General features: G+C 45.0%; 1 protein-coding gene across 1 annotated transcript in view; it reads left to right on the plus strand.

Annotated features, from left to right (window-relative positions):
- The window catches only part of USP4 (ubiquitin specific peptidase 4), a 776,462-nt gene that overhangs the window by 284,324 nt on the left and 466,428 nt on the right, over positions 1 to 25,710 (plus strand). The window contains exon 10 of the mRNA XM_085625029.1: positions 17,434 to 17,592. Coding sequence (XP_085481155.1) covers positions 17,434 to 17,592 — 159 coding nt within the window. The remainder of the gene's footprint in view (positions 1 to 17,433; positions 17,593 to 25,710) is intronic.

A 25,710-nucleotide genomic window follows, 5' to 3' on the forward strand; every position in this document is an offset into this window, starting at 1 on the left:
GCGCACAATGTGATTTGACAAAGTCTGGACTCCATAATGTTCTGTTCAGTATACTCAGTATTTACTTATCCAAGATGTATTGGTAATTTAGAAAAAAAAAACTGAATTTGGAGTAGCACAAAAGTGTTTTATTGTACAGTGAATGCGCTAGCAACAATTGATACTACGTCCTAACAAATTAAAATAAATAACAAAAGGACAGTGTGGGGGCAACAGAGAGCTAGGTGCATATGAGGAGAGTAGACTTGTAAAGAAAGATAAAGTTGAGTGGAGGAGGAAGGGTAAGGCTGCATGTGTAATATAGCCACATGCGTAACTGGTGGAGAAGCACACCATGGAGTGAGCAGCAAGAAGCATGTGGGGAATCATACTAGAGCAGCACATAATGAAGAGACACGAAGCATAGGGGAGGAGTAGTTGGCAGGGAAGAAAAGCATAGCTGGAAAACACATGCACTCTCGTAGAGAGAAAATGAACAGTGAAATGATACAAGTCAGCCAGTCAAAAGTGTAGTAAAGAAGCTTTTCTGCTAGGAGAGGAACAAACACGAGAGGAATCAAGCCTTCAAATACGAAGATGACACCAGTGGTAAGCAATAGTATGTCCAGCGTTTTTTTGGGAAGCCCCCAAAGGGCTTTTGCAAACAGTATGAGGTCCGGCGGGCAAGACATAAAAAATTGTAAGGTGATTAAAAAAACAAAAATAAAACAGGGACCTGGCTAAAATGCATCAGGGGCGCTTTTAAATGTTTTTTTTTTCTTTTTTTCTTAAAGGGATTATACAATCTGCCATTTGAGGGGTGAGGGGTGTAAATAATGCTGGTCTCCTACATGCAAAGTTTCTTAAAACTGTAAGAGCATTGTTATTACCAATTAATGAATTAACTGTTTGTTTACATAAGAATGTTTTGTATTGTATGTACCCTAATTTATTCACCATAGTTCGAAATAATATAACAAAAACACTGTAAACCTGCTTATCAGATCAAACAAAGCGTGACTTGGATTATACAGTCCTTGTTATACGAATATTCTATACAGTCTAGGTACAAATAGATATCAAGCATTTGTTTATAATAAACGAGTAATCATCTCAGCCTACCCTTAAAAGTTGTCTAATATATAAAACATGCTGCTTCACGTACAAATATAGGTGCAGTTTCCCTTCTGTGTTGAGGCCTCCCGTAAACGTCAGCACCAATCTGCAAATAATGCTGTTTTTCATGTGACATGACCTCAGTTCTCTATTGTTCCTGATGCCATTTCCATTCCCTGTATATTCTCACTACTTTGATAGTCACTGACATTTTTTATCTAGAGACGCCATTGCAGCAGGATTTTTTGTTTTTAACACATCTGTTCTAATACTCTAATAGTCATGGTTCTGGTATTACTGCCACTGTAGATGAGCTGAAGCAGGCATTTCTGGTGGCTATTCTAACAAATTCCTCACCTTTACAATACTCCCAAACATCAGACTGGATCTAGAGAGTTTCAAGCAATAGCTTATGTGATTGGCACTGTGGTGAAGCGGCAACTCACACAAGCCCCGGAAGTGACGAACCAGAGGTTCCCTTGCACACTGATGTTAGTTACTTTAGTTCAACGCCTATCAGTGCAGCTCTTGAGCTCCACTTCCAACTTGTCAGTTAGCAGATGACTTGAAAAAGATTGTCAGACAGTGTACTGTCATGTAGTTCCTAAAAATACATATGATCTGTGCGTTTAGAGAACATAAACTAAGATTGGTGTCCAGACTGATTCTGGACACCCCCAAAGAATAGGTTAGCCTTTGCACCAGCTAGCTCACAGTCCCACCATAAGCCCCCTAACCTTACCAAGGAGCGAATAGTTTCTGGCAGCTATAGAACATGACAATCCTTGATCCTTCGGGGATCGTGGAAACAGTGCAGTGCTTTTCGCCCAGTCAATCATGCTCACCTAGTCTCAGAGAGATGCACAGAATAAACGATGGGCACATTTTCAATAAGCATTTATTGAACCTGCGTCATTCTAGGATAAAACATGTTTGCTGCGACAACCATTAGACAGAAACAGATATATAAGATTACAAGCACCAACAGAGTAAATAAAAGGTAGAATTCTACCATGGTGCTATAGATACATGACAGTAATGAAGCGTACTGCTAAGATGCAAACCCTACCTAAGTGTACCTAGCATGTATGTGGGTGTAAAGCAAAGAATCCCCTAGGGAGGAGCCAGCCCCGTTACCTGATGGGAGAGAACGAAGGACCCTGTCTTGGTTCCGAGTTGGACACCCTGCAAGGGATGTTGGACCACTGCATGTTGTAGATTCTGCAGGCCTGGACCTCCGTGTCTAGTGTCAGCGTGAAGCTTCTCCTCTGCCTATCTAGTCTTGGTATGGTTCTTTGATACCATAAAGATAGCCTCGGGGTTTCTTACATAATCGATGTGTTGTGAATGATTATGCATATGAGCCTAGAACAATGCCGGTGATTATGCAAAGTAGTTCTTTCACCCTAGGATGAAGATGCCCATGACATTTACGCAGAGTATGTTCATGCTGTTATGTACGTCATGTGCAGGGACTTTTCTCAGAATCCTCATGCATAATAAATGATGCTAGTTTCCAAGAAACTGATCGACATTTATTCAGCACATAACTGGGTAAAAGGTCAGAGCTAGAACCGCTCTGCAGACCAAGATAAGACAAATCTAGGTAAAAGCATGTGTTGCTACCTAGGCCTATATTGGGGTACGTAACACCCACTCCTCATCCAAAGGACGATAAGGTCAACTGATGCTAAAATATGCCTGTCTAAAAAGCATAAAAAACATTGTTCTAAAAACCATAGTAAAGAACATTTAAGAACATGGTATATGTAAAAAATATGGTAAAAAGCTCTATGTCCCCTAAATAGTCAATATATTGTTAGACCAACAGAGCACATTGAAAGCCATGTTGCTCAGTGAGAGTAGAAAAAGTAAAACAAAGCAATGTTGTCAAATTCCAATATGGCTTGTTTTGGAAAAAAGGCCGAATTCTTCCATCAGACAGAGAGCCAAATGTTTGTGTCCTGTGTGGGAGACGCAACATCACTGTCGCTTGCATTCGCAGACGATGGTCTCTGTCACCTTCTCTTATCAGGTCAATGGAGCAAAGGTTATCATTTTCAGTTCCCACAGCAGCTGCTGAGGAAACACTCTGAACCTATGTGCTTGTTGTAGAGCCGCTGTCTGTTCCAACAGGAGCTGAAGCATTCAGTGGAGGCTCTAAGAATGATGTCATCAACATGGGAATACACTGAGGACACTAACACCTGGGCCTTTAAGGGGTCCAGTAGTACGTCTGTCCGGTGGCGCAACCGATGGAAGAGTTAGACATATGTCCAACACTCATTCGTATCCGCAGAATCGGCAGCGCAGAACAGGGAAGATGCAGTCAACCCAAACTGGACTGAATGATAGGAACCAATGCTCGCTTAGCTTCCAAAGCCGAGGTGTGCCCAGATGGAGTACCGTGCGTTCACGACAACGCCGCACGAGGAGTGCCTTTTCCATTGCAGAAACATTTAAACCAGGATACCCACTACAAGTAGTAGGATCAGCGGAAGTCCTCCAAAAACGTTTCCCAATACAGAGTGTATAAATGCTGGAATAACTACGAAGATTGTCTGAAAGGTGCTTAATAGTCCAGGACCCATGATCTTAAATAGGTGCACGATTCCTCTCGTATCAGACATTTTGAAGATACAATGAACTATTTCCTTGAAATGGAGTGGGAAGTTCGTACGGACTAGCGCCTGTATCTTAGATGAAGACCTTGCAATCTGGAGATCAAAAGTCTCTCGGGCTGAGGTTAAGGCCACGTCCTTGTGCCAAAGCATGGCTTTCAGTCTACTCAGAAAATCAAACCATATAAAGGAAACATTCAATAAAGGGCTTAGCGTCGCCTCCTTAACTGTGTGGGTTGGTGGAAACAATACTTACATACAACAAGTTATCCTGGAACTTAGTGTTACTAGATATGCGATGCCTGGTACCATCCCACAACAGCCTTGATCATTCAGCATCAAATAGCTTCCATTCGAAAGCAGCTTGAACACCGGATAAATCCGGGCAGCTGGGGAACCATTCAGGTGACAGGATAAGTTGACAACCAAAGCATTAAAGGCTCCTTGAAGCAAAATATCCTTTCAAACTAGAGACCCATTAAAGCATTTTCACAGTCTGAACTGCTGAGAAAAACTTTAGTGTCCCCATTCCTGCATCTAAATCTGTATGGTAATTTCCAGTACTAATGTATATATCCCTCTCCCAACGCTTCATACCTGCCTACCTGCTGATAATGTAGACAGTATTGAAATTGGACTGTCGAGACAGGCAGTGTAATATAGCCATGGATTAACCATTCTGTGAAAGGTGAAAGGTAATTGGTCCAATTTTTCAATGTGTAGCATTCTATATGTTGCATCTCTTCTTGCAATTGACATCTGTCTTTCAGTTAGATTGTATGCCAAAAATAGAGTTGTGCTGTTTATATAGTTCCAGGGCACGTGGCCTGAACGCAATGATTGCAGCGTCCAGCTTAATAATAGAATGGATTGCAATTGAGATTGTCCATGCTGAAGAATAGGCAAATCCTGTTCCATTATATCTATAGCTGAAGACACAATGCTACCCAGTGAATGAATTCTAGATGATAGTATGGCCATTGTTGACCACTGCCAAAGCCATTTGTAGATTATCCCTGTCAATCCAACGCAATCTCTCTGCAGCCTCCTGCTGGGACATTTTCCATAGTAAGGACAATTTAGGAATCCTAAAATGGATTGTAAACATTTTAGAGTCTGTGGAGGTTGAAGCAGCGCACATTTTCAAAAGAATTAGCTACCAGGCTTTTTCCTTCACTTAATAACTTATATCCCCAAAATAGGACATTGAGGTGGGCAATGTTCGATTCTTTTTGTAAGTTAAATTTGTAGCCCACTGTGGCAAATCCGAAAATGATGTTGTTCACCCTGTGCAAGTGATCCAATAACTCATCGTCCATGACTTTTACGCAGAGTATGTTCATGCTGTTATGTACGTAATGCGCCAGGGACTTTTCTAAGAATCCTCATGCGTAATAAATGAGGCTAGTTTTCAAGGAACTGATCGACATTTATTCAGCACATAACTGGGTAAAAGGTCAGAGCAAGAACCGTTTGCAGAGCAAGGTAAGACAAATGTAGGTAAAAGGTCGTGTAGCTACCTAGGCCTATATTGGGGTACATAACCATACGAGGGAAGATGCTTCTCCCCAGAAAACTGGGCTCAAGCTGTATCTTAACTACAGGAAGCAAATGTTTAATGGACCCTTATGACAGGCCTCTTGTGCCTTTGATTTGGTCACTACTTGAAGCTGTGTAATAAGTGTCCCCCGATGCACCTGTTGCTTCATGGCCCTAGTGACAGGATGGGCGAGGACAGCCAGAGGGACTGCTGTCTTCTTCCTCTTTCTACCCTGCTGCAGTGGTTTTCGACTTACTCTAACTTGCCCTTCCAGAGCCTCATCAGCTGGTATGGCGCAGGATCTTTTTCACTCACCACCCCCCGGCTGGAAATTCATCACTTCTGATAGATGGGTATTGTCCTTTGTTCAGAGGGGCTATATCCTGCCATTTATTTTGATATTTCTGTGACCCATCTTAGACCTTCGACCTCTGAAATGTGGAAGGAGAAATTCAAAATCCTCACTCTGGCTCAAGTTCTTTTTGATTTGGACCCAGAACATTCGATTGTGCTTTGGACTTGCAAGATGTGTATTTTCATATTCCCAGTTCACTGGGAGATGGGAATACTTCAGTTTGCCATTCCAGTTTGGCCTGACCTCAGCCCCTCTATTTTTCAGGAAAATAATGGTGTGGTCGCAGCCCATATTTGGAGTTTAGGGATTGTTGTATTTCAATATTTTGATGACTGACTACTCGTGGGGAGCTTGGCGAAGTCAGTTGTAGACCTCCTCCAGACGACGATTGCTCTCTTAACATCTCTGGGTTTTTCATCAGTGAACCAAACTCCCACCTAATGTCGATACAGAGGGCTACCTTTACAGGGGATATCCTGGACACTCTGGCATTCAGTCTTTTTACTGCCATAGTGATTATAGAACATTCAGGATATGCTCTGGTGTATCCGCATTAGTCCTCTTTGTGAGAATTGTTCAGAGGCTTCCTAGACTCCTACCCATATCTGTCCTACTTGCACGTGCCCCAGATGTCACGTGCAGACTCTGCCTCAGAACCTCAGTTTTCATTGGGATCAGCACTAAGTCAGTATGTCGAACATTATCCGCATCTCGCCTGAGACAGCCCTCGATTTTCAGTGGTGGCTAGTAGATACCAACCTGATTTGTGGGAGGCCGCTCTCCCTACTCTATCCTGAGCTCAAAGAAGTGACTGATGTATCATGACTGGGTTGGGGAAGGCCATTTGCAAGAAGTGGAAATCTGAGGTCTGCAGTGCAGCGCTGGCTCCACATCAGTCTTCTGGAGCTTTGAGCCATTCTGCTGGTTCTCAAAGTTTTACTACCAGCCATCAAAGAAAAGCAGTTGTAGGTTCTCACAATTCACACAACACCTTGGTGGTACTGCAGTATGGTGGGCGGTGTGGGATCTGGATTTCTGTGCCTTGATGCTCTGTGCCTTAGAGGTGGCTGAATCAGCAGGAGATCTTTCTGGTGACCAAGCACCTGATGGGATCTCTTGACGCCAGGTTTATTAATTAAGCAGACATCAGCTGTTGGACCATGAACGGCGTCACCATCGTGAGGTGGCCGGAAGCCTCATCAACCAGTGGATGGTGCCCTGGATGGATATTTTCACCACCTCCAAGAACTTCCACCGGGAAGGTCTCCTTTATGTGTTCCTGTATTTGCCTCTCTTCCCTTGAGTCTTGAAGAAAGTTTAGGCAGACTGGGCTTAAGTCGTATTGAAAGCTGCAGATTCTGCCAGGAGGATGTGGTGTCCCGATATTCTGAACCAAAGTATTTGCCCTCTGATCTGGCTATCTTTTCTGTAGGTTCTCCAGTCTCAACAACGTAGGAGGTTCCTACATGTGGGGCTTCACAACATACACCTCCAAGCATGGTAATTGAGCTGCCACCACTGGGCACCTTTAATTTGGTGGGCAGTTTAGTGGATATAATCCTTTTTGCAAGAAGCCCATTGACCTAATCAATCTGTTTGGGATACTTGGAGAAGTTTGTGGTCTTGTGTAGGGACTGTCACCATTCGCCATTATTAGGCTAAATTTTCTGATGTGATGTTATTCATTTTACTGTTAGCCCAGGCAGGCCTTGCAGTGGGCACATTTAAGGATTACATGCCAGCCTTTTTGGATTTGCCAGAACAGCCGTCCCTATTCAGCTCACCTGTTGTGATGTGGTTCATGTGGTTTTATTTGTTGCAAAATTGGTTCTCATGCCACAATGGGACCTTAAATTGGTACCACCATCTCTCATGTGCTCTTTATTATGCATAGGCTCGAATCGTTTCTTGTGGCTCTTTAACCATTAAGACTGTGTTCCTCTTTGGTGCAACCTCTGCACTCCACCTTTTTCCCCGATAAATTAGTGATGAGGACCATGGCTGCCTTAATTCCTTAAGTCATGGCACACTTCCACGTTGGGCGATTCATCACCTTACCGGGATTTTTCTCTCCACTTTATCCCTACATCAGCTGAACCCCAAACGAAGCCTTAAGCTTCTACTTTGAATGCATTTAGGATTATCGTGTGGATGATCAGTTCTTAATGGGGTTTGTGGGTGCCAGAAAGTGAACTGCAGAACAGAATGAGTCTGAGGTGGATAGTCTTGCATCTGTTATGCTCTAAACTTAAAGGATACTTCTAAAGGCTTAATGGCCCACCTCACCAGAGCTAAGCCTGCTTCAGTGGCATTAGCTTGGGCAGTTCCTGTCTTGGACAGCTGTCAAGGTACAACAGTGACCGCCTTGTCCGCAGAAGGGGCCATTTTCCCAGCTTGGTTGTGCAGGATGTTTTGGTTTGAGTACACTCCTCACCACCACCTTCTGGGAGGTTCGTTTTGAGTATCTATTCCAAAGATGAAGAATTGGATTTACCCATCAGAAGAAAGTGTTTCTCTTCGATAATGCCATTTCTGATAGTTAACAGCAGATTCTTCACCACCCTTCTGCCTCCCTGTACTTTGGAGCTTACATCTACACATTTTGGTAAAACATTTAGAATTTTCAGCACATTGTCACCTGCAATTTAACTAGACTAGCATCTTAGGGCCTGGAAGGATGGCAGGTGATAACAGGGTGCCAGGGTGTCACTTCTGTGCAGCTCCCCTCTGTTACTTCCAGGGCTGTATGATGTCTGTTTGGAGCCAATTGGAACCACATAGCTGAAAATCTCAGGAATAATTCTGGTGTCTGGGAATATTTTGAAGGTGGGAATCCTTCATTGGATGGGTTATAACAAAGTAAATTGTTCATCAGTCTTTAGACCACAACATCAGTTCAGTTCAACCCTGCTCCTTCAAGAACCTTTGAAGACTGCAATATTCCATCATGCTCAACACTGTGTCACTTAGGCAGTTTTTGTTCCACCCTTGAGGAAGAGTCTAAACATAAACATGCTTCCTTTAACACTGTTGGTGACTAGCACCATAATTTGCTGGGGTTACTGACTTTTTAAAATATTTCATCTTAACACTTTGTTTGAGGCATATGAGCTGCAGATTACACACTTTTGCATAGATCGCCATCTGGTGTTGGGCCCGGATGTTTGCAGTTTGTTTTTCCTCTTGGATAGTCTTTGGAAGTCACGAGGTCGGTGACTCCTCCTTTGGATCGTATTGCGCATGGGCTTCGGCTCCATCCTCAGATTGTTTTTTCCGCCATCGGGCTCGGATGTAATCTTCGCGCTCTGGTTCCGAACATTTCCAGTTCAACGATCGAAGCGGAATCCTCACCTCACATCGCGGTATTGTTTCGATCGCGATCTCCCCAAATCAACGCACCTTCTCATCGACAAATCTTCGGTTCCAGTCCTCGACGGCAGCCTTCGGGCCTAGCCAAGCTCTGGTCTCGGCTGATCGAAAGAACTCCATTCAAGAAGTGCCCTCGATGTGGGTCCAAATTCCCCCCTCACCGATCTTCATGAGGTATGCAACCTCTGCCTCTCCCCTGAACACGAGGCTCGAGACTGTCCGGCCTGTAAGTCTTTCCGATCAAAAAAGACTATTCGGGACCGAAGAGCCAGAAGACACATGGCACACTCCTCGACCTCCGTTCCAGTCGATATCTTCGGAGACGACATCGAAGATCCGGGACAGCAGCGCACCGAAGAGGACCTAGTCAGTGCTTCCGAGGCCGACGACTCAGATGTGGAAGACATCACTCCGGCGCAGAGGGTCGTGAGTACTATACCCCCACACCCACACCCAACACCCAAAAAGGCTTCGGACACTGCTTCACACACCCCACCTTCGGGCCCGGTGAAGAAGCCAAGTAAGCCTTCCGGCGGCTCGGTCTCGAGCCAGCCTGCCAGCGGTGCCGAGAAACACACTTTGGCACCGAAAAAGAAACCAGCCCCTACCTAGACACCGAGCTCCGCACCAAAGCCCTCGGGGTCGAAACCCAGCTCTTCCATACAGACGCCATCTTCAGTACCGACCAAACCCCATAAGGCCCTCGGCACCGACACTTCCAAGCCGAAGCCCATCTCGGCGCTGACCAAGAAATCGGAGGTTCCCAAGCCCAGTGCTAAGCAAACTGGCACGGACAAGCCTAAAAAGTCATCGGCCCCGAAAACTACGGCGCCGACGGACCAAACATTGTCACAGGAACTATTTACACCGGATCCCTTACAAAAAACTCTCACCAGGGATCCAAAAACTGGACATCTGGCACTCTCTTCCAAAAAGAGACATTTGGACAAACCAGCTTCGCCTCCACCTCCAAAGAGGAAGGACTCTGCTACCTCTCCTTTCAGAATACCTTCCCCACCTCCTCCACCTCCCCTACCCTCTCCACCTCCGCCCCCTCCGCCTTCTCCACCCCCACCGCATCGCTCTCCGACCCCGTCTCCAGACGATGATGATCAGGGGGACCCATATCACGATATAGGGGATGTGCCCCAAGATCCCACCCCTACAGGATCCCCAGATCCATGGGACGACTACAATAACCCAGATATTCCCGACGTCCCACAAGATGACCTTTACCCTTCCAGGCCATCTCCACCAGAAGACTCATTAGGGTTCCACCATCTACTTCAAAGGGCAGCACACTATCACGGGGTAGAGTGCACACTGACCCAGTGGAGGAGGATTTCCTCCTCGACACATTTGATACCACACATAGGTCTACATCCATACTACCTATGCTTAAGGGGGTGGTAAAGCATGCGCCAGAGGTTTTTAAGGACCCAGTCAGGGCCAGGGTCATTAACCCACGCATAGAAAAGAAATACAAAGCTGCCCCCACAGATCCCACCTATATCAAAGGGCCAGCGCCACTAGATTCCTTAATGGTTTCCACTGCACGAAAAAGAACAAATACCCAGGCGTCAGGCGAAGCACCACCACCTGACAAAGAGTTAAAGCTACTGGACGCATCAGGAAAGCGCACTGCGTCACAGGCAGCCAATATATGGCGTATCGCCAACACCCAAGCGCTATTGGCCAGATACGATAGGGCACATTATGATGAATTGGAAAACATAATGCACCACCTCCCTGAAAAATATAAAGCTAGGGCCAATGAATTAATTCAAGAGGGTAAGACAATCACTAACACCTCCATACGCTGTGCCTTAGATGCAGCAGACACAGCCTCCAGGGCCATTAATACTAGCGTCCTCCTCTGTCGCCATGCTTGGCTAAGAATAACAGGATTTAAACCAGAGGTACAAGCCTCCATCCTGAATCATCCCTTTGACCAGGAACACCTATTCGGCCCAAAGGTAGATGAGGCCCTCGAAAAAATGAAGGACACCGATACGGCGAAGTCCATGGGAGCCCTACAGTCACACCCTCCTAGGCGCTCTTTCCGCCGCTCTTCCTTTCGGAGTACATCTAGAGGCTACTCCTCAGATAACGCGTCCACTTCCTACAAATCCCCCACTCAGTCCACCTTCACAAGGGGCTATCAAAGAGGCGGCTATAGGGGCAACAATAATAAGGGCAGAGGCAAAACAAATACCGCCCGCTCTGCCACACCGCCTACCCAATGACATCCCCCCCGCTCCCCCCAGACCATCCCACTCCGGCCGGGGGCAGACTTGGAACATTTCCTTCATGTCTGGGAGACCATCACCTCAGGCAAATGGGTGACCCAAATTATTTGGTCAGGATACTGCCTGGAATTAACATCTACCCCCCCAAACATTCCACCCAGGCAACGCCCAATGCCAAAAGAACATTCCACATTACTAAAGCAGGAGGTAATCTCCCTCCTACAAAAACAGGCAATAGAACAAGTTCCCGTCAGTCAGCAAAATTTAAGGGTCTACTCCCTATATTTTCTAATACCAAAAAGGGACGAGACTCTACGACCTATTCTAGATCTCCGGCCCCTAAACACATACATACACTCAGACCATTTTTACATGGTAACGCTTCAGCAGGTGCTTCCGCTCCTCTCCGACTTCCTCACCACACTGGACTTGAAAGATGCATACTTCCACATTCCAGTACACCATGCTCACAGAAAGTACCTCAGATTTGTAGTGGACGGACAACACTACCAGTTCAAGGTGCTCCCATTTGGAGTCACAACAGCACCACGGGTATTCACCAAGTGCCTAGCGGTAGTGGCGGCACACCTCAGGAGACAGCACATTCAGGTCTTCCCATACTTGGACGACTGGCTGATAAAGGCCACTTCATACAACCAATGTGTACACCACACCGCCACTACAATCCAACTACTTCACCAACTAGGCTTCACGGTGAACTACCAAAAGTCTCATATAACGCCATCCCATATAAAGCAATACCTCGGTGCCATCGTAGACCCCTCAAAAGCAATAGCCTACCCCAATCCGACCAGGATTGCAAGCATTGAGGCTTTGCGACAAAAATTCGTACTTCAACACTCCCTTCCAGCAAGAGTGTTTATGCAACTGATAGGGATGATGGCCTCTTGCATTTTCATAGTGAATCACGCAAGACTCCAGATGCGTCCACTCCAAGAGTGCTTAGCGCGCCAATGGAACCAGGCCCAGGGGCAACTGACAGATCTGGTGTTGGTGGACGGTCGCACCCATCGCTCTCTGCAGTGGTGGAACACCACAAACCTTTCCAAAGGTCGACCGTTCCCAGACCCGTTTCCACAAATAATCCTAACAGACGCATCGCTCTCCGGCTGGGGAGCTCATCTACTACACCTAACAGTGCAGGGCACATGGACGCCGCAACAAAAGTTACTCCATATCAACCATCTGGAGTTACTAGAAATCTTTCTAGCCCTAAAATCCTTTCAACCACGGATTTCAGGCAAGGCAGTCCTCATTCGCACAGACAACATGACGGCCATGTATTATATTCAAAAACAAGGCGGCACACACTCTCCACAGCTCTCTCAATTAGCACAGAGCATATGGAGATGGGCAATTCCACACAAAATCTTTCTCCTAGCCCAACATGTCCCAGGAGTCCAAAACACCATGGCAGGTCTGCTCAGCAGACAGACACAACAGATCCACGAGTGGGAACTTCACCCACAGGTTCTTCATTCTTTCAAATGTGGGGGCATCCACAGATAGACCTCTTCGCCACTCACGAAAACAAAAAATGCCCAAGCTTCGCCACGAGATACCCACACCCATTATCCAAAGGAAATGCGATATGGATGAACTGGTCAGGCAAATTTGCGTACGCTTTTCCACCTCTCCCACTAATTCCATTAGTGGTGCGAAAGCTACAACAGCATTCCCTCACACTGATCCTAGTAGCTCCAACTTGGGCCAGACAACCGTGGTACACCACACAGCTGGAACTCTCGGTAGTACCACACCAAAAGCTACACCTCTCACCATGCCTCCTAACCCAGAACCATGGAGAGATCAGACACCCGGACCCAGCTCAGCTCAACCTTGCGATCTGGCTCCTGAAATCCTAGAATTCGGATACCTAAACCTTCTGTATGAACGTCATCAGAGAAGCTAGACGCCCTACCACTAGAGCCTGCTACGCTGCCAAGTGGAAAAGATTTGTTGTTTATTGCCATAACAACACAATCAATCCTCTAGACGTGTCTATACAACACATCATATGCTACTTACTCCGCCTACAAAGGTGTAATCTAGCCCATACCTCCATTCGGCTACACCTCACAGCAATTGCAGCTTACCTACAGAACAGGCAGCACCTATCACTTTTCAGAGTACCTGCCATTAAAGCCTTCATGGAAGGCCTAAAAAGAATAATTCCCCCCAGAGTACCACCCTCACCTGTGTGGAACTTAAATATCGTTCTCACAAGGCTGATGGGGCCTCCCTTCGAACCTTTGCATAAATGCGAACTGCAGTTTCTCACATGGAAAACAGCTTTCCTTGTAGCCATCACTTCCCTTAGAAGGGTCAGTGAGATACAAGCACTTACCATACAAGAACCTTTTCTTCAAATGCACCAGAACAAGGTTGTTCTCCGTACCAACCCAAAATTCCTACCTAAAGTCATTTCCCCTTTTCACCTAAACCAATCTGTATAATTACCAGTATTTTTCTCGCAACCTCAGACCGTTGCAGAAAGGGCTCTACACACGCTAGATGTCAAACGAGCCTTACTTTACTATATACAAAGAACACAAACTTTCAGAAAGACCACACAACTGTTTGTCTCTTTCTCTCCACCACACAAGGGCAACCCCATCTCAAAATCAGGGATAGCTAGGTGGATTGTAAAATGCATCCAGATTTGCTACCACAAAGCAAAACAAACGCTATCCGTTCCCCCTAAAGCCCATTCTACACGGAAGATGGGGGCTGCTATGGCTTTTCTAGGGAACATCCCATTAGATGATATCTGCAAAGCAGCTACATGGTCAACACCGCACACTTTCACTAAACACTATTGTGTAGATGTGCAAACCAAGCAACAAGCTAGTGTGGGCCAGGCTGTACTAAAAACATTATTTCAACTGCAACAGATACCGGTGGTCGGCGCTAAGGTTGGGAACTGCTATATAGTCTATGCAAAAGTGTGTAATCTGCAGCTCATATGCCTCGAACGGAATATGCTACTTACCAGTATGCATCTGTTCTTGGCATGTAGAGCTGCAGATCTACACTCGCCCACCCGCCTCCCCGGCTACCTGTATCCGTTCCAGTCTATCTTATTTAGATACAACACACATGGGTTTCTTCACTGTTGTTACTACGCTCCATCTTTCCCTGCTGGCGAAAAACAATCTGAGGATGGAGCCGAAGCCCATGCGCAATACGATCCAAAGGAGGAGTCACCGACCTCGTGACTTCCAAAGACTTTCCAAGAGGAAAAACAAACTGCAAACATCCGGGCACAACACCAGATGGCGATCTATGCAAAAGTGTGTAGATTGCAGCTCTACATGCCAAGAACAGATGCATACTGGTAAGTAGCATATTCCTTTTGGGCAATGTTTTTCCCCCATAAATTTCCTTGGGTGCATTTCACCTCGTTGTTTTCGACCTCTATGACTTATTTTCATAAATGTCCAGCCTGTTGAGGGAACATGTGCAATAAAGAACACAGTGTCTCCGTAGTGTGTCTTCCTATCTTTCACTCCAAGGATAGGGGGATTTGCGAAAAGACGTCCTATAGAGACAGGCAAGACATTCATCTCTGGGCTAAGAAGGGGGAAATTGGGTGCAGAACATCACCTGCTGTGTCCAGCTCTCCTTCAAGGGGGAGAGGCCTCCATTCCACCCCTTCTTCCCAGAAGACTGCTTCTGCAGCTGTGAAAGCAGCAACTTGTCTCAAATGGCACTACCTAATCTGGTCACCATTCAGGCTCGTGCACACTGACGTTGACAGGTAAAGAGATCTGGTTTAACATCAGGGCAACTATTTATGGATATTTTGAGGTGGGGATGGCTCCCTGTGTCTTGTGGTTCTCCTTCTTTGGCAAGAACGTTGTCTATTCAGAAGAGGGTTGTTCCGCTTTCTACTTTGCCACTAGATTCAGTAGACATGATGGTTGCAGTATCAACAGAGGATGATCTATCCCATCTTCAACTTCTGTGCAGAGTTCAAGCACCTCTGCAGCAGCAGTCTACAAGAGTTTCCAGGGCCAGTTCCTCTACCTCGTCAGGGTGATTTGAGCTCACTGACTTGAGTATCGTTGAGGGTCCAGCGAAAGATGACCTTGTGGGTGTTCTTGCAAGAGATGGAGGGAAGAAGAAACATATCATGTCCCTTAAAGCAGACATCATGACGTCTGCTGTTCTTAGACTCTTTGTCCAAGTAGATAAACACATTGTAGATATTCCACTAAGGCTTCAGCCTGCAAATTCGCTCATCTGGTTTGCGAGTTTTCACTGGGTTCTCTAATTTGCATGCCTTTAAGAATCTTGCTTATTGCTGATCTTATTGCATTGCATAAGCTCTCAAAATCACAATCAATACAAAGTTCTTAAAAGAGCCAGAATGAAACATGGGATTAGGAATATGTAATCTGCAAGAAACATGGAACAATGTGATTTAAAGGAATGTATTGTACAAGTAGTGTAAAAGAATGGCAATAAAGCGAATTAAAGGAAATAAAATGTGTTTAAAAAAAAATAGATCAATACAAAGTTCAAGATTTCGGACTGGAGACAGCCCAGGGCTCTATCAAAAGTTGTGGCAACACTACCAGCATACCCCAGTAAGGAGTGTTTATATTTGAACGACTGGCTAATTAAAGTCTCATCTCATCCGAAGCTACTTTGGGACATAAGGGTGACAATAGATCTTCCAGGACTGCAAAATACAAATACAGACAAAGTTAGTCCATACCTTTGTTAGACATTGGACACTGACTGAAGGGTGGGTACTTTGGTGTGTCAGACTTCTTTGTAACCTAATTGCCTACAGGTCAAATCCTGTAGCCTTGATCATACTTTGTGGGTTTCAGCTGTTTTGTCCTTTTTATGAGAATATATTCGTGGATCTCATGGTAAAGAATGAAGTTACTTATGAAGTAATAATAGTACTTTACCATGTGTACTTCCTCTTGATTCCTAACAATCCCGCCCACCTTTCTGCTTTCAGAACTACAGATTTTGAGAGGTTACTGAACATGCGTATCTTCCTAAATGTCCAAAAATGAACTATCTGAAACCCTGTTGGTCATGAAGGGGTGGTGCAGTCTTACAATATTCTTATAAGAGCAGGGTTGAAGATTACTGTATTCATTATTTTATATTGGGACACCATTTCCTGTTTTATGTACTGTACACTATTTTAAGTGGCATTTCTCAGCAAAACGTACTGCTGATTTAAGTTCCGATGAATACGTCCAACTGCAGATTCCTTACTGCCCTCGCTTCTCACTTTCAGTGGAGTGGCTTCCTCAACCCATAATAAGATTCCAAGTTTGCAGATCAGCACTCAATACAAAATATCCTGTTCTATGCTCTATCAGGAGGCACTGAAGATGAAGGCTGTAAGAAGCTAGCATCCGCATGCAGGGGTGGCACATGACCGTGCCCCCATGGAGCCACACAGCACCACCTATAGGCAAGTAGGAGCATTGCTAGAAAATTCTCTGGCTCCAGTCTGACACCTGGGGATATTCTAAATATGAGGAATCGGCAGTTAAAGTAACACCAGAAAGAGCCCCAACAAAGGAAATTATCTCGGTCTTTTGGCTAATTGAATGCAAAAACTACAGTAAATGTTGTTTTTGGGCAGGTTTCCTTTTATTTCATTGGTTTTGAAAACGTGTATCTTTAAAATGTGTCTTCCAGGATCCTGCACCTGAGCGGAGCTATACTACCTAGTTGAGGTCCGAGGAAATACCCATGGTGAAGAAGTAGAAAAGAATCACAAGAAAGTGATGTTTCCTTCCATTGTGTCAATCTCCCAATTTTTCAGTTTCTTCATGCATGGTTCACGGTATAAGGGAAAGTGCTGCTACTCTAAAGCTGACATGTATAATCTTGTGTGTAGAATTTTTCCTCCTTCCCCGCTTGGAGTGGGTTATTATGCCCGCCTTGCCGTGCTTTCTTCCAACAAAATGATTGTAGACGTGATGACGTCCTTGTCCTTTTCCGCCATGAGCGCTTAATTGATCAGTCCAATAGGAAGATATTTTGACAGGGGGATAAAACTACACATAACATTTCCTTTTTTTTAGAGCCATTATTAGGTAAGTAATCTTTTTTGCAAAGAGCTAAAGTTAAAGCATGTGAAAGGTTGGTAAGGTCAGTTTGTTGATCATAGGTTTAATGGTTCGATATTTTAATTTATTTCAGACGCAAGTTGGACGGTTTGCGCCTCAGTTTTCTGGGTATCAGCAGCAAGACTCGCAGGAGCTTCTGGCGTTTCTTCTAGATGGCTTGCACGAAGATTTGAATCGAGTGAAGAGGAAACCATACCTGGAGCTCAAAGATGCCAATGGCAGGCCTGATTCGGTATGATGTGTGGGAACCACGAAAACGCCTTCTTAACACCAATAGATCTGCCCAGTGGTTGGAGCACAAAGCAGTGAAACCTGGAGGCCCAGGTGTGCATCCTTTCACCACCACTTATTTGCTGTATGACCTTGAGCAAATCACTTTACTACCTACCCCTCAATCATTTTATTTTTTTGCCTCTTCATCCCACCTCAACCCCTCCCCTCTGTTTTGATTCCATAACTTATTAACACTTTAAGCTTAATTTCCTGTTTGGTGGAGACTGCACTGTAAAGCTTTTTCCTTTGGAGATTCTGTGAATGAAAATGCTTTAGAAAGTAGAACTGTTTTTAGCTATGAAAGCATACAATGACTGGTGGTGAAAAAGGCTGCTCTTTTAAACTATAGTAATCTTGCAGTCCACAAGTCCTTTGCTTGACATAATTGCTCTTTAAAACTGAATATGTTGAATTTTATTTCTTTAACGCATTATACATAGTTAAGAAGTATTTTCCTTACAAGCCAAGGACAATACTAAAAACCTAATGGTGTTTTGTACACAAATCCTAAATAAGAAGCACATTGCATTTTGATTTGCCTGTGCAACTTCATGATTACAAATTTTGTGTGGAACTAAGGTTACTGTAGTACTTGTCTTGTCCATAAGGAAGGTTTTTTTTAATAATATCAAAGTCTGGGCCAAACTGGGCATTTAACTCATCAGACCTTTCTCAGAGGAGCTGGAGGCAATAGAGAAATGTTTTTCAAAGCCCAGGTCCATTGTTGGTGCTTCAAAAAAGTCTCTCTAGCTCTCCGGGACTTATTGCATCAACACAGCGGGCATAAAGAGAGAGGTAAAAAAGAAAGGCAGGCAGACAGAGAGGCTTGAATAGTTCTATCCATGAATCAATTGGTTCTCTGTACCGCACTGTTACCTTATAAAGTCTTTTGTATAAATCTCCATGAATAGCTAAAATCGTAGCCCCATTCCTGGCAAATCCTCCTTCAACGATGAGGCTAGAATGACACTTGCCTCAGGTACTCCCTGTCCCCCAAACACCCAAATTCATGGCTGTTTTTTCCGCTATGAACCTCTCTTCCCCATCCCCCCCGCTCCAGAGCCAATTGTGTCGAACAGGAATCTTATTGTAATGTAATGGTGAGTCCATTTTCGTAGTTGTATGCTTTACTTAGCTTTTTGGTGTCCAGCTCGGAGACAACCTACAAAGAAGTATTTTTTTTCAGCCGCAGATGTTTTTCAGGTGTTGGCATTTACTACTGTAAACAGCTAAAGCACGCACAGTGTATCTGTTTACTACATGTGACCCAATGTCAGAGTCATCAGAGCTCATGACTCTGATGATGCCAGGTCACATGTTCATAGACTAGTACACCCTCTACAGAGGCAGCTTCCAGGCTCACTCTGTGATAGATGGGTATTCTGGGCATGTGGGGCTGAAAGCTAAAGTTTCCAGGCCACATTAAAAATGTATGCTTGCTGTGCCATTTTGTGGTGGTACAAGGAGTCCCTGCAGAATGGAAGCCAGGGCTGCGGCAAGGTAAGCCCTGCTTTAACCAACAAAGTTATGATGGATGGCATTTGCACACTTGCACTTACTGTGCCAGTGAAAATGTACGTTGTTGTCTCACCCTTGCTCAAATGAGGGTCAGAAAGTGACTGCCTTCTGGCTTTACTCATTTTCTAATTACAATTGTAACACAATAATCCTAATTATAAGATTAGTAGGTTAATGTTGCAGAAAACTGGCCCCAAAGCCCTAAATAACCTGCTGCCTCCTGTATTTGGAGTACTCATCAAAGCTTCCCTTAACCGGCAGCACCCTTCTTGGGCTGGATTCAGAATTGAAAGAGATTTAGCTACATCCTTTGCTCATGTACCCTCGGTGGATTGGGTTTCAATAGCACTTATGTTCCAGTGTCCCTCTCCTTCCAGTCCCTACCTATAAATAAGGGTGTTTATACAGACTTTTACTTTCAGATATTCCTTTGAAAATGTCACCTAAGGTCAAAGCATCACAAGTAGTCATTGGGGATATGTTAATTAGCAGCATCTCAAATGGACTTCACGATCACACCAAGACTAGCAGCATTGCTACTTATCAAAAACAAGAAATGCTACAAATGGACTCTATTTAACAAGGCACACCCCCCACAACGAAGATATAACCTGATGTTTAATTGCATTAACTGAGATAACTATGTAGCCATTACGAGGGAGACTCTTTTAGCCACATCACAGAAAATGCACATCATGGTGGGTATCCCCGAGGGTAGTTAGATCCTCACCAATGGTCATAAGTGCTGAATTATCTTCCTTAAACTGAGGTTATAGTTGGGTATGGGAAAATGTCTTACTTTACAAAAAAACACCCTGCTAATTCGCTGAAAAAAGAAAGCTTAAAGTGATGTTATATAAGGGAAAATGTAAGTTAAAGTAACTTTTCAAACAAAAAACGACCAAACCACTGAACTTCACCAGTTACAGTTAATGAAGTAACTATAACTTTTTCACTTGCCATGCTCACTGATGTCATTAATGTTATTTCAAATGTCATCAGTGATGCCATATTACATGTTATGACTGTTTTATGTGAGGGCATAGACAGTGCATGGTTAGTGCACAAGTTGTGGTTACTTTACGGCCAGGCCTTGCTTCCAACCATCCACGGGCGCCTAACACTCTACCATGAGTGCCATGTGTTTTTGTTGTTGTTTTGATTCCACAATACTCTTGTGGGTGTAAGGGCATCACACTGGCTCCCGCAGGATTGCAACAACCCAAAAGACATTTTATCCCAAATTTGGCACCAGGGGTGGTACCTCTGGAACCCCCATCCCCACACACGTACTAGGGGGTCAGGGTACCCATACTTTCATTGCCTATGCCACCTGGATCACCCTTTCAGAGTGGTCTGCCTTCTAGGGCGAAGCGGCCAGATGGATCCCGCTCCTGGACGACCTGCACTTAATTATGCTCCTAGCCTTAATTTCATTCAGATTTGGCACCCAACTTAATTTAGCTTAGGGTTAATTTCACTCTTTATTTGAATTTAAATTTAGGTTGGGTTCACTAGGCATACTGGTTATATTGTTGAATTGCATTTCGCTGCCTTTCCGATTGGCCTGCAGCCCCGCCCTGCCATTTCTCCCTTCAGTGTCCTGCTTCCCACCGGTTTTCTTGCCGGTTTTCCCGCCCTTTAGGCTCCTGCCTCCCACTGGTTTTCCCACTGTTCGCGCTCCTGCCTCCCGGCCAGCCCCTCTCACCTCCCAAGACTACTTATGGAGGCAGCTGTGTTGCCGTGTTGAAGGTGTGCCAAAGGCAAGCCCATCTGTGCCTGGACCTCCCCCAGTGCCAGGATCCCTTGCCCTTCGCACTCCCACAGATACTCCGCCTCAGACCTTCTTGCCCTGGTCCCCGGATGCAGCCACTGCTGCCTCGCATTGCCTCGCTCTACAGCAAGACCTTTTTCATGCATCCGCTGCTGGTTTACATCCACATCTGCACTAACCACCATCAAAGCAACCAGCGCCAAGCCAGCCGCAGCTGCCAAGACCTCCAGGGAGAAACTCCCCTGCCTCCTGATCAATGCCAGATCACTGTGCAAAAACGCTACCGAAGTTTGGACACCATTTTCACTCTCATCCCGATGTGACCTTCATCACAGAGACCAGGATCACCCCGCATCGGCTCCTGACATTGCCACAAACACAAGGAATCGATCACCTGCACCATCACGGATGACAAAACCATGCTGGTCATGGAACCCATGAATGTCCAGCTCCGTACTGACAACACTATCATCAAAGGCATCCTCGGATACAGACCGCCAGGACCATGAACCGGCCTCATCGACGTCATTGCCGAATTCCTCACCCCTTTCGCCATCGACTCTGAACATTACATCTTCCTGGGAGACCTCAACTTCCCCCTGAATTACTTCACCACTGACACAAACTCCAAGACCTCCCGGAAAGACTGGACAACATCTGCCTCAGCAGCTGGTCACAGACCCCACGCACAAAGCAGGACACCCGTTGGACTACATCTTCACGTCCAGCAACACAATCCGATACAGCTGCACCTCAGATTTTACCTGGTTGGACCACTCTATTGTACACTACACCCTCGCTGGACCTCCCTGCACCAACCCCAGTTACCACAGCACCCCATTCTGCAGTTGGACCAAGGTCACTCAGTACCTATGGTCCGAGTCACTCGGCATCACAAAGCCGAATAGCACCCTAAACCTGGACCAGGCAGTAGAGAACTTTAACGCCTGAATCACCAGCGCCGCCGACAGTCTCTCCCACCAAACTAGCCAAAACGCACAGACCTATCAAATGAACCAGGTGATACACCCCAGAACTCAACATGTCGAAACGCAGGTGCAAACAATTAGAAAGAAGATGGTGCACCAGCAGAAGCCTCACCGACCGAGCCTCCAAGTCAGCCCTCAGCGACTACCACCGCTAGCTAAAGCTGAAAAAAGGAGGCCCTGACTCATCGGATTGAGACCAGCGCCAACCAAACCAAAGAACTCTTCACCTGCCCGTCTGCCACTGAAAACTCAACCCCCACCCCCCTGGAACTCAGCGACTCCCTCGCCGACCACTACAACCCAAAGATAACAAGCATTTTCAATGCAATAGGTCTCGCTTTTGCGGACTTTTTAAAGCAATTGGCATTGTAAATGACAATGCCTTTTATTTGTGTTTTAAACCCAACACAAATATAAAATGCATTGTTATTTTTAATGCCAATAGCTCAAACTCTCGCAAATGCGAGAGCACTTTAATGTTGGCTGCACCCCTTTCTTCAGACGTTGCTCACCATATTCAGCTTACACTGAGCAGTGTCGAAACAAAGGGGCACGGACCATATTAAAATGAAAGCGCCTATGGTGCGCTTTTACACAATAGCAAAACCAAGATAATTTAGAAACGTTCTACAGCGCGGCTGCTGAAGGGAAAGCGGCCCGCACTAATTAATAAAGTAAGCATGCCTGCTAATGTGAAAGCTGCTGCCTGTAAAATAAATAATTAAATAAGCTCGTCCACTAAACTGAAAGCGGACCGCGCCTAAGATAAAATAATTGAACAAGCGCAGCCGCTATAGTTTTATTTATTTATTTACGGTTTTATAGCGCGCAAACGTGAACCCTTAGAGTATCAGAGCGCTTTGCAGGGATAATACGTTGTATACATGGTTGACATATGCAATAAACCTGGATAGGGATAGAAGGAAGTAACTACATTCGGGCATAAACAGGGTATATACAATAATCAGAGGTGGGACATGTCTGCAATATGCAGAGAAAACCAGCAATTACATTTGAGGGGCGGTATGTCAGCAATATGCAGCGAGAACCAGCAATTACATTTGAGGGAGTAATAAATCATTGCAAAGAATAGGAGCAACCAAGCAGACAAGGATTTTGTAGAAAAACAAAAGCAATGCCGCAGTTAAAGCGGATCGCATAGTAATTCAAATAAATACAGTAGTCAAAGCCTGGGGGCGTGCTGCGATGTCGTGGATGAAATAGGGTAAGAGCATTAAAGAAAATAGTGCTCACCAACTTGTATTTCAGACCATGTAACACCAGTAAAAGGTCCAGTCATTATGGGAGGTAACAAATGCAGACATGCGGTACCAAGGAGGGACTAACGAGCCTACTAATGACTCGAAGCCAGCGTTTACGAAGGACAATGACACAAGCCAATTAAAAATATGGGCGGAGAATGGGTGAGGCTTCAAAGCCAAACTCCACTGCTACATGACTTGCACCAGCGCATGCGACCTAAAAATCTGTAGTTACAACTGTGTAATAAGGAATCAATAGTCCTTGACCTCTGAAAACAATTGTATATTTGAGTTTCCATTGTAAATGCATTGGTTTCAGATTTTTGGGGAGGTCGGGGGAGAAGTTTTGTTTCCTTGGAAGGAAAACGAGCATTTACAATGCAATAGGTCTCTCGCAATGACATTGTTTTGAGCTATTGGCATTGTAAATGTTGTTGGTTTTTTTCCCCTTTGTGAAGCATTAATCAAATGGTGTAATGCTAAATGAGTTTAGAAGAAAGAAAACAAGAAGCTGCGAACTCTGAGGGTTGTTGTGGGCAGGAATTCACTGTTGTCAGAGGGGTGAAGTGGTGTGGGAAGGGCACTGGGACATTAAAATCGGCTCTGCGGGCACGGAAAAATGAAGCACACACAGCTTTTTCAGTGTACAAGAGCATTTGCCAATACAAAAGCAGCACACATTTCAGATGCTGACTGCTGGTATCAGCACAGACCCTTCACCATTAACTGCTGCTTTTGAGCAGTAAACCTGCAGGCTCACTGCACCTCCCACCAGTCACTTACCTCGCCGATCTCCCAGGCTAGCCTACAGCTTCACAAATTCAATCCCCTTCTACCATTATTCACAAACGAAGCTCAATGCTGAAAGTTAACCACAGCTGTGGTGTTGAAAACAAAGTGTGGCTAGTGGGAGATGGAAGGGGTGCTGTGGGGAATGACACGGGGAGATTAGAAGCGGCACACACAGCGGGCGACACTGTCACGTGGATTTCACTGTTCAGTGAGGTATCTAAAACTACAGGAAATGTGAAAAGCGTCATATATCTGAATAGTGAGTTGACTGTTCCCAGTGACTGCAACACATTATATTTATAGCACTCGTGAAAATAAGCCTGCGTCATACGTTGGTAGGTATATACGTGCATGGATTAGTGCATTTAGACGTTCATTCTATAATCATACCATGGCTTTCCTTCCACACACATGTCTGCTAAGTGTTTGTAAAAATTGTAGATGTTTGCAGGCTCTCTTTCCTTCCAAGTGCTGTAAAATAATTTGTCTGTAAAGCCATGCTAGTTTTATTTTATGCGGGGTCGGCATGTTTATAGACCGAGCACGGGTGATAAATATTTAAGTACGCATTTGTTTAGTCCGGGCTAAAATTACAAGTGAAAACTCTAATTAAAGCCACACGTCGTGTCACTGCTGTGCTATGGGGTCGGTGGGAGGGCTTCTGTTGTCCAGGAAGACCCTCTGTCAGTCTGCGGGTTCATATGACCATGCAGCCCCTGCAAGAGTCGGTCACAATGAGTCCTGCCCTAGCCTTAAATAATTAAAAAGTGAGGAATAATTACAGAATAAGCTAGTAATTATTGGTGAGCGGACAGGTGTTGCCTGACTAGCTGCTGGATCGCGTTGGCCTCTGTTTGGCTTTTTCCAGACCCCATAAATGTGGCATCGGCCGGGTCCTGAGGGCATGTGCTCTGCAGTATTGGACGGGCCTGTGGTAGCCCCGGGGACCCTGTGTCTGCTCACACCATGCTGGGGACACTGCGATGGGCACGCAGTGAGGACGAGGAACCTTGCCGGCCCCGGTACAAACACAGCTCTACCTGGGTAACTGGTTGATTTTCACAGCCTGACACTATTGATAATAACAATGCAATCAGCGTCAACATAAGAACAGGTAAAATGCGAGCAAACCAGAGCATCACACAATCAGGTACTTGAAGGGCACGTGTACACCGCAATGATGTCACGATTGGCAATATAATGAGAGTAAAAGAGAGGTAGTAAAATTACAAACACACCTAGCCGGATTACACATTCGAAAAGTACAAACATGAAATACCACACACGAAACGTAAAAATTGTATAATTCAGAATGGAAAAAAAAATCCGCAATTTTCAGAAACATTACGGATACGCTTTCTTTACACGTGTGCTTAGAGAACCCAGAGTCCAGAAGTGCGATTTTACATTTAAGGTGCATATTACTGGGATATTATACTAGGAGGTCCGTATGTGTTTAGATGTGAGCGCGCACATGGACATTTTAAATATTTCTAAAAATGCAGGACTAATTTGTGATTCTTAATGTAGGGAGCTGTTATGAGTACCGACGACCACAGAAATGTTTATAAAAATGTGTAGATTAACAATGTTTGCAGAAGGCGCTGCCCCGGAAAGCCGAATAACCTCAGAAATTTGTTTTGATTTCAACCCATCCATTTGAGAATGAAAACATTTGCATATCCTGGAAAAGGAAAAAAAAAAGATTTATGAAGGTAAATCTGCTTCCAAGGACAAAAACG

Source organism: Triturus cristatus, chromosome 9 (genome assembly GCF_964204655.1).
Source record: "Triturus cristatus chromosome 9, aTriCri1.1, whole genome shotgun sequence".
NCBI lineage: Eukaryota > Metazoa > Chordata > Amphibia > Caudata > Salamandridae > Triturus > Triturus cristatus.